Below are 9,716 nucleotides of genomic sequence, written 5' to 3'. Positions count from 1 at the left end.
CAAAGGTGAAGAAAAGGGCATCTCAGGATGAAGTATGAAAGAAAGTGTGGGCAAATGGTCTGCAGTGGATCGCAGAATGCAAGTTGAATACTACACAATCTCCAAGGGGTATTTACCGTGTTGTGCAGTGTGTAACCTGCACAATCATGCACAGCAATCTGGTTGAAAGGTATTAGGTAAGAAATGGAAAAAGAGAATGTGAAATGAAAAAGACTGTTTTTGAATTCGAAACATTATTCAATAGGTTAGTGTTGATATATTCAAACGATTTGTCATTTCAATGTGAAATTTAAAAATCACATCAACCATTTGTACTTAATGAAGGACAATAGCATGTGCCTTTATTTATAATGGTTGGGAACAAACATGAATCAAGTTTTAATTTGCTGTCTTTTACATTAATACCATTCCTTAAGGTACTAGGAACATAGAAAAGAATTAGGCAAAAAAATCACTGTCACCTCTGGGTATTTATTAGAAAAGAAATTAACCATACCCACTAGAGACCACAGAAGGAAATTAATACTGCAGTTCTAGATCAAACTTCACAATAAAGAACTGTACAGTTTTCAGAGTGAAGAAAAAAGGAGGGAGAGACCATCATTTAGGACCATGTTTCTCAAATTTGGCCCCTTTTACAGACATACTTTTGGGGAAGGGGTTTGCAAGTTTTCTGTGATAACATTTTAAATGCTGCATTTGACTTCTGTTCGATAACCTAGGCCAGTTAATACATGGTTCTTCCGGATTGCCTGGATGACCATCTTACACAACTGAGGACCCCCATGATTGCAGCTGCTATACTGATAGCTCTGATCCCTGCAGCAATGGCAACTGTGCTTAATGTTTCACATGGCATTTCCCAAGTTGGGTCCTTAAGACCCTTCACAGAATTGTTGAACATTTTCTAGGAGATTTGTGAGTTGTCAGGGTTAAGAACATGGATTCAAAGCAGTGATTCCCAAAATAGGATGGGGTGGGATGGGGATGACTGGGGAGACACATATAACTTGAAAAAGAACATTCCAAATACTTATTGTTTTCATAATGTAAATTCTGTCGAGTTAAACTCAACAAAGTAACTTTGAGGCAATAGCAGGAAACCAATTATAGATTCATCCTAGGGGACTTGGAGTAATCTTGGTTGAGAAACACGGGCTTAGAGGTCGAGGGGTCCTAGCATATGGAGAACAGTAAGAGACATGTGCCCAAGAGAAAGAACGTCTTTTGGGTTGAGTGAATCCTAAGTCATAACTTGTCATGGTCTTTTGGAACCCAAAGGGCCAATGGAGAAGAAACTCAAGATGTCCTTCAACTTTCTCAGACCTGTGGTTTGGGGCAAGTTGGTCTGCTTTTAATATGGAGTCAAAAGAAGGAAAAACTGTTTTTGCCAAAAAAAAAAAAAAAAATTCACCCTCCCCCTTTTTTTTGGTGAACACATTTCAGAATTTTAAGCAAACAGTTGCTGTGGCTGTTAGCCCCAGATCCATCCGCCAGGAAGTGTGGTCTTCATTTGAAATGCCATCCAGCTGTCAAGGGGAATATCATCCTGGGGTCTGCCCTGCCAGAAACACAAAACACAAAGAAGTGGATTTCCTTGGAAAGGTAAATCTCACTCATTATTCTTTCATTACCAGAACATTTACTCTTGCTATTTAAGCGAAGCTCTTACAGATGGCCTTGAGATGCAGCTGGCAGCAAAATGCTGAGATCATATAATGCTGAAGGACAATGCAAATAAAGAAACTTTGTGGATAAGGGGGACTCGAATCCCCACCCCAACACAGATGTAGCTGGGGTAGTCAGTCATCTTTCCTATCTCCCCCAGAAAAATCATTATTTTTCTTCTATTTTTTAAAAAAATTTTTTAATGTTTTATTTATTTCTGAGAGAGAGAGAGAGAAAGCGTGAGCAGGGGAAGGTCAGATAGAGAGGGGGAGACACAAAATCTGAAACAGGCTCCAGGCTCCGAGCCAGCTGTCAGCACAGAGCCCGATGTGGGGCTCGAACCCACAAACGCGACACCACGACCTGAGCTGAAGTCGGACACTTAACCAACTGAGCCACCCAGGCGCCCCTCTTCTATTTTTTTAATCTAAGCCTACATTTTTGAAAAGTGTTCCAGAATAGGATACATGTAGCAGCACAGTTAACCGGGTTTTGAGTGCTTTGGTACACAGGGTGAGGCCAGAAAACTAACAAACAGACGGAGTGTTCACTGGCTGTGGTGATGTGGTAGAATTGTGATTAGGAGCTTTATGATATTGGCTACTTTATTTCAAGGTATTACATTTTTCAGAACTTTTTTTTTTTTTAATTTTTAACATTTATTCATTATTGAGAGACAGAGAGAGACAGAGCCTGAGCAGAGAAGGGACATAGAGAGGGAAGAAGACACAGAATCTGAAGCAGGCTCCGGGCTAGACATGGGGGTTGAACTCACAAACTGCGAGATCATGACCTGAGTCAAAGTCGGACTCTTCACTGACTAAGCCACCCAAGTGCCCCCAGAACTTTTATTTTATATTTATTTTTAACGTTTTATTTCTGAGAGAGAGAGAGACAGCAGAAGTGGTCAGAGAGAGAGGGAGACACAGAATCTGAAACAGCCTCCAGGCTCTGAGCTAGCTGTCAGCACAGAGCCTGACGCCGGTCTCAAACCCACGAACTGTGAGATCATGACCTGAGCTGAAGTCGGCCGCTCAACAGACTGAGCCACCCAGGCGCCTCACCCCAGAGCTTTTTAAATAAAACTTCTGTTGCTATTTTGAGTAACCACCACAAATTACATTCGTACATTTGCTCAAGTCTAAGTTATTAATTAATGGGCAATAAATACTCCTCAAAGAATATTTAGTCCAAGAACTATACATTAGTCAAAGTCTCCTTTGACTGACAAAAACCAAGGAGTCTCTCCGTGTGGCCTTAACAGCTAGTTAACAGTAACAAGAGCTGGAGGAAAGAGGAGCTTGTCAGACCCCACAAGTACCCTGGTTCCTTTTTTCAAGAGTTCGTTACTCTATGGCTTTCCATTCAGCAAATGATCTCCTTTGGGGGACATCTATAGAAAACTTTGGTTTGATGTTTGGGAAGCAATTAGATCGAACTGAATTTCAGTGTGGACATAAATAATGCAAAACAAAACCGAAAACCAAAAAAAAAACCCCCAAAAAACAAAAAACCCTTGCTTTCATATTGCACGTAGAATAATCAAATTCCTTACCATGGCCTCTGCACCCTGACCTCACCCACATTTCTTGCTGCTACTCCTTCTCATTGCACTTCACTCAATCTGTTCTCCCTTGCTTTCTGCTCCTTGAATATTCCATACTTTTTGTCACCCCAGGACCTTTGCACTTGCTGTTCCCGCTGCCTGAAAAGCTTTCTGGCTTTATCTTTCCATGGCTGTCTCCTTGTCAACCAGGTCTCAGCTCCACCAGCTGAGAAAGGCCTTCCCTTACCATATTAGCTAAATTGGCTCCCTACCTCCTTCCTCATTCTATCATATTATTCTATTAATTTGTTTCAGGAATTATTTACTTATTTGTTTTTGGTCAGTCTACCTCTCGAGAATATATGTTCCATGTTATCTTTTTGTTTGTCACCATATCCCCAGGACCTAGTACAGTGTCTGGCATGTAGGAAGTGCTCAACAAGTATTTGTTAAATGAAGGGTGAGTGAAAACATTTCCTCCCACTGACACAATCTCTTTGTAAAATGGGAAGCTCAACGACATGACAGTTCTTTTAATCACCCCACATCACTCTTTCTCTAGCCAAAGTGCCTTTCTGGATTATAATAAAACATAGCAGGAGTGCCTAGGTAGCTCAGTCAGTTAAGCATTGAACTCTAGATCTCCACTCACTCTGCTCATGATCTCAGGGTTTGTGGGTTTGAGCCCCTGTGAGCCACGTGGCAGGCTCTGCGCTGATGGCGCTGAGTCTGCTTGGGATTCTGTCTCTCCTCTCCATCCCTCCTCTGGTGCACATGCGCACATTCTCTCTCTCTCTCTCTCTCTCAATAAATAAATAAATAAGTAAACTTAATTTTAAAAAACTCACAGCAGTAGAATTATACCATCTGTCAACGTTTCTGGCTGGGCGTGCTACCCTTCACTCACCTATAATTACTGTAGAGCTCCAATCTGTTTTAGCCGCTTCAACAGCTCCCCACTCTGATGCATTTCCATTAGGTCCGAGCATCCGCCTATACAGTCTTTACCGATAAAGACCCGAGGTACCTAAAGAAAGCAAACAAGCTAGATATGTAAGGCCCTTCATTATTAGGTTAGAAAGAATGACATCTTATCCTTCCTCTAAAATTTTCCCATGACCCAAAGCTTTTAAAATCACTTTACAACCTCTCGGTTTTAAACATGAAATTATTCACTAAAGAATGTTTTTAAGCCAAAAAGTTTTTCACACGGATAATGCTGTGCATGGGATTGTCTAACTTGTCAACATGACCTACAAATTTCACTCCACAGACACCCATTTCAGGAAAAGAATTTTGGCTGGCTGCTGCCAGCCCACCCTGAGTGAATTCTGGTCTCTTCAGAGGCGGGGACCACACCTGAGCCCTTAGGGGGACCACACCTGAGCCCTTAGGCTGAACCAGGACAACCAGGAAGGAGTTTTTTCTAAATACAGCTGGAAAAGTATTTGCATTACATCTCTGTGTCTGATGTTCAGATTCACAGAATACTAGAGTCCTCCCTCTCTCTTGTGAGCTCTGTCCTCAGCTGGGGAAGGGGTGGCAGGAAGGGGTGGCGGTATCTGCCTCTCCTTTCATTCCTGGCCTTTCAGAAGATATTTAAGTGCTGTAGTTCTGGGGGCAAGGGTGTTCATCTGCTTTGGTATCACCTCTGGCATATGTACTCATTCAAGGCATCAGAACTGCCGGAAGGGTTGGTTAAAACATAGGCTTTAACAGAGGTAGTAACCCTTCCCCACCTGCCCCAGTTTCTGATACAGAAGATCTAGGGTTGGGGCCAAGAATTTGCACTTCTGACAAGTTCTCCAGTAATGTGGACTCTGCTGCTTCAGGGATTGTGTTTGGCAAAACACCGGTTGACACTGAGCAGTTTATTCCTCCCCAGTAACTGAGGTCTTGAAAAACCCAAAGCTGGACAATGGCCCCCAGCCACCTGAGACAGGTCCTGAAATAGGATCGGGCTGTCCACAGGGTAGAGTTTTTGCACGCCATCTGGCAGAGAAGCGAAAGCCGGAAGGCCCCTCTGCCCTTGCACGCGCTCTAGGTAAGAGCAGAACCACCCACAGCACAGCAGTGACTGGAAGCCCAGGCGGAGCCGACTGCAGGCTGCACGTGACACCGTGGGGGGCAGCGGTTGACAGAACCACAGTCTGTTGATTCAGCTGGGGAAGGAGAAACACGTGCTCTGTGCCCTCCCCCCCTGGCCCCAGCCGCCTCTTCCAGGAACCTGACAGCCCCTCACTGTCAAGAAGTAGAAGGTGAACTGCCACCATAAAGGCGAGCTGGCTACTGCTGGGGCCCCTACTCTCCGGGTGAACCTTTCCAGGGGCCCAGCCCCGGCTAGGCACTTCCTCTGCACTCCGGGCTGCTCCGAGCCAGCTCGGCAACTGTCCAAACTCTTCACCACCTCCCTGGCTATGTCCCTGGGACAAGCCACCATTATTTCTCATCTGAGGAACTGTTCTAGACTCCACATGTCTCGGAGCTTCAGCCCTCCATGCTGGCCTTCCTAGTCACTTTTCCCCATGGCCACCAGTGACCCTTTCAAAATGAAGATTGGGTTATTCCTTTGCTTACAACTCTTCAGCGGAATCTCATTGCGCTTTATAAGCCACAGTTCTTATGACAGCTTAAAAAGGCCTTCCCAGCCTGTCACACATCACCTCTCCATCCTCCTCTCCTCCTACTTTCCTACTAACTCGACAACACTCCAGCCACAAAGGCGTCCTTGACACGTGACCACCACAGGACCTCTGCATGTGCTGTTCAACCACTGCCTGGAATACTCTATTGCTGAATTTCTGCATGCCTTGCTCTCTCACCTCCTTTAGAGATCTACTAACATCACTGAGGCCCCGATGGCTCCATTTAAAGCTGTCCCTGGCTGCCTACTGTCTACCTCCCTTCCCACCTACTTTTTCCCCATAGCACTTATCACTGACCACCTTCCGCCATACTGTTTTACTTCTCGTGTGTACCAGAATGTCAGTTCCACAAAGGCAGGAGTTTTTGTTTGTTCTGTTCATGACAGTTTTCCAATGTCCAGTAGAGTGTCTAGAATGTAGTCGGTGTTGTAAAAATTGCTGTGCACAACAAAACTCTCCTTCAAAAGTGAAGGAGAGATACTCTCTCACACAAGCAATGACTGAGGAAATGTGTTGCCAACAGGTCTGCCTTGCAAGACTCATTCAAAGAAGTTCTTCAGAGAGAAGGAAAATGATCCGGGCTACGAACTTGGATCTACTTAAAGAAAAGAAGAGCATTCGAGAAAGAATAAATGAAGGTGCTGATCTAGGATCTTTGGCCAGAATAAAACGGAAACCATTGCTCAGTACAGGGCCTGATTGAAGACCCAGGTTTCTGTAATCAGTCAAGTCCTGCTCGGCCCTTACTGTGTGCACGCACGTCACCACACGCCATTGCAGGTAAGTAAGAGAGCAACTCCTCCTTCCAGGTCTCTAGCGTCTTCGCATATAAACCCTTCAAACCCTTCATTGTTACGGAACATGAACCATACACCTTAAAAGGACCTGTTCTTTGCCTTGGAGGAATGCGTTCCGCACTCAAGAGCCTGTGAGAAGTATTTTTAAAAATTCAAAAACAGACTTAAGACTACATGAAAAATTGTTGCTCTATGACTAAATGGGGGAAAAATGTGTTGAATGAAGAGGTTTCTCCTGCTAAAGAATAGAGGCTGCCAGGCTGAGAAGTAGCTCCCCCAAATTCGCTGGGCATTGGAATAACCTGGGGATCATAAACTCCCCCCCACCTATTTAAGTATAATTGACAAATAAATTTGTATATATTTAAAGTATCCAATATTATGTTTTAATATACATATACACTGTGCAGTGATTACCACAATCAAGGTGACGAACACATCCATCACCTCACATAGTTAACTTTTGCATGTGCGTGGGGAGAGCACAGGAGATCTCCTCCCACAGCAGACTGCAAGCGCACAATACAGTATTCTTAACTGCAGGCATCATGCTGTCCCCCAGATCCTCAGAACTTACAAACTCTCATGACTGAGAGTTTGTAGCCTTTGATCTGGAGATTTACAACTATTGCCGGCGTCTTCTTCTGACATGTGATTTAGCTGGTATGAGGAATGACTTGGGCATCTAGATTTTGTAAAAAGCTCTTCATGTGATTCTAAAGTGCAGCAGCATTTGGGAACCGCTGGCTGAGAGGGATCCACCCATCACAGCGGGGTCCCTGGCACTGCTTTCTCTCAGTGCACACAGCTGGCCGTCCAGCCAAGCAGCAAGGGTCACTGTGCCCTCCCCCTGCAGAGACAAGAGATGTCAGCTCACAGCCAGATCCCTGAAAGCAATAGGTTAGCAGGTTTAGCCTCTCTACCAAAATCCTGATTTCTGCCAGGAAAGGAAAGGAGAAACAGCCTCTAATGCTTTATACTTCGAACCCAGAGAAAATCCTCAGAGTCAAACTAGAATCAAACTAGGCTACGTGCTTCTGCAAATGCTGCGTCTGAGAATATGCATCTTGGGAAAGGCTGGGGCAAGCTGGTGGACCGGCAGTTACCACACCCAGCACCAGAACTGATAGAAGCCATCTGGTTGGCTGGACATCCCCATAGAAGCCATGGGAGCTGAGGAAGAGGAAGCCTTTTGAGGTAGAGCACAGCAGTTCTTAGTGGGGCTCACCATCTACTGAGGGCAAAGGGGACTTGGAGGTGCCTTGTTCTAGTCAGGTCTTGCCTCCGGGGAGGTCCCTGAGGATCACTGAGGTGGTGCCTTACCCAGGACCACACAGCAAGCCATTGTGAGAGCCGGCCTGAAACTCCGGCCCCTGGACTTCCTACTTACTAGGACAGGCCTAGAAACTTCTGTAGTTCAGAAGAAGGGTCAAATAATGAGCCTTTAGATTTTTCCAGTGGGAGGAGTTAGATAAGATATGGAAGAATGAGCTAATTGGGTTATAGTTAAAGAAAGCTTAGAGAAAAGATTGAAGGACAGCAAATCCCACCTGGCCAAGTGAACACAGAAGAAAGAGTGCACACAATTCCCATGTTCGATAACAGAACCATACAGATCACACTCAGAACCTCCACTCCACCTTCCAGCCCCAGCCCTGCAAGCTGAAAACTGTCATTTCCCCGGCAGTGCTTGAAACAAAGACTCCCGATAGCTCAACGACCCCCCACACAACTGCTGGGCACAGGGTCTGCGAGGACCTTTGGCTGCAGCCCAGTTGCCTGTTCCTCGGAGCAGTGTCTTCTCTCAGGTGCCCTCCCCCACCCCGCAGAGCCCTCCCGCCTTCAGTGACGACTGAGTGACGGAGCCCTAGCGGTATCCTAGAGAAAGGCACAGGCGGGCATATCCTGTGCACAGCCCCCACAAGATAAAGGAATCTGAGAGCTTTTGCCCAGCCTTTGAGCACTCACTGTTCTGGCTCCTGTGAGCTGTTGCAAATAGTCTTGAATCTTGCTAGTGTCACTGGTGGCTGTGATATCGACAAATTCCAAAACCCCTTGTTTGAAGGGCAGTTGGCTGAGCAGCTCCTGGGTCCTCTTGCAGTAGGGGCAGGAGGGCTTGATGAACACCACCACCTTCCCAGGCTGGATTCTGCAGTTCACAAACTCTTCGGCCATACTGACACGCAGCTGCCTCCTGGGGAGGAAACCTCAATTGCAGGTATTGCTCTGAGTGTAAACCGGTGGCCCGGCCAGCTGGCTCTTATTTAAAGGAACCTCCCTGGAGGAGGAGTTTGCCTGGTAGCGTGCTGGATTTTTAAAGGGACAGGTCCAATGTCATGTCAGTCTCGTATGATTCATCAGCTAGAGATGCCGAGGAGAAGGCATATTTCTGTTTCATCAAGGACTGTACCCAGGGTGGCAGTGTTGTCCTCAGCTTTTTCAGGAGCACCTGCCCTTTGGTAGAGAGCATAGTCAAATTATCCTTTGGGAAAGCATATCAAGTATGCAGACCAGCCCCAGGGAGGGGGCTGAGCCAGCAGTGACTCCTTGGAGTCAAATCTTTGTTTTCCCTCCCAGAGACGCAAAAACTCACACGGAAACAAATGATTCATGAAACAGACCACAGTGAAATCACTTTAGAGGGAGTGAAACTGAAATTGTGAATTGCGTCCTTCTTGAGGTTGCTCCCTGGGCATTTTGCTTTGTCTGGTTGATGGTTTTTAGTTCCCAACAACATAAAAATCCAGATTTCACTCAAGACTCTAGACTTGCAACCTCTCTCTGAAAAGTCAGGACTCAGTGACTTGTGGCAGAAGCTGGGATGAGTAGCCGTGTTCCGTCTCCAAGGGCAGACATTGACTCTTGTTTGCTAGTTTCTCTCTTCGGGACACCTGCTTCTTGTCCTCCAGAAGCATTTCCGTTTGTGAATTTCTCTGTTTAACCCTCTGTTTGTGACACTTCCTACCACCTTTCCCTGGAGCACTGTAAGGTATGAAGCAGGGGCTGTAGGACTAGAAGACATGATGTTCTTCTCTGCACTCCCCACAGTCACTAGTGGGG

At 45.8% G+C, this 9,716-nt stretch overlaps 1 protein-coding gene across 1 annotated transcript; it reads right to left on the bottom strand.

Moving 5' to 3' along the window:
- Positions 1-312: 312 nt before the first annotated feature.
- On the bottom strand, positions 313-8,893 carry GLRX (glutaredoxin). The gene is made up of 3 exons (XM_039239361.1): positions 8,625-8,893; positions 4,122-4,241; positions 313-1,561 (listed from the first exon to the last, which is right to left on the bottom strand). Exons 1-2 carry the CDS (start codon positions 8,829-8,831, stop codon positions 4,128-4,130), a joined length of 321 nt encoding a protein of 106 aa, XP_039095292.1. The 5' UTR covers positions 8,832-8,893; the 3' UTR covers positions 313-1,561; positions 4,122-4,127.
- Between the last annotated feature and the right edge of the window lie 823 nt (positions 8,894-9,716).

This window comes from Hyaena hyaena, unplaced genomic scaffold (assembly GCF_003009895.1).
Source record: "Hyaena hyaena isolate Hyena2069 unplaced genomic scaffold, ASM300989v1 scaffold_156, whole genome shotgun sequence".
Lineage (NCBI taxonomy): Eukaryota > Metazoa > Chordata > Mammalia > Carnivora > Hyaenidae > Hyaena > Hyaena hyaena.
Note: the sequence above shows the minus strand (reverse complement) of the source record. Positions and strands in the feature narration are given on the sequence as shown.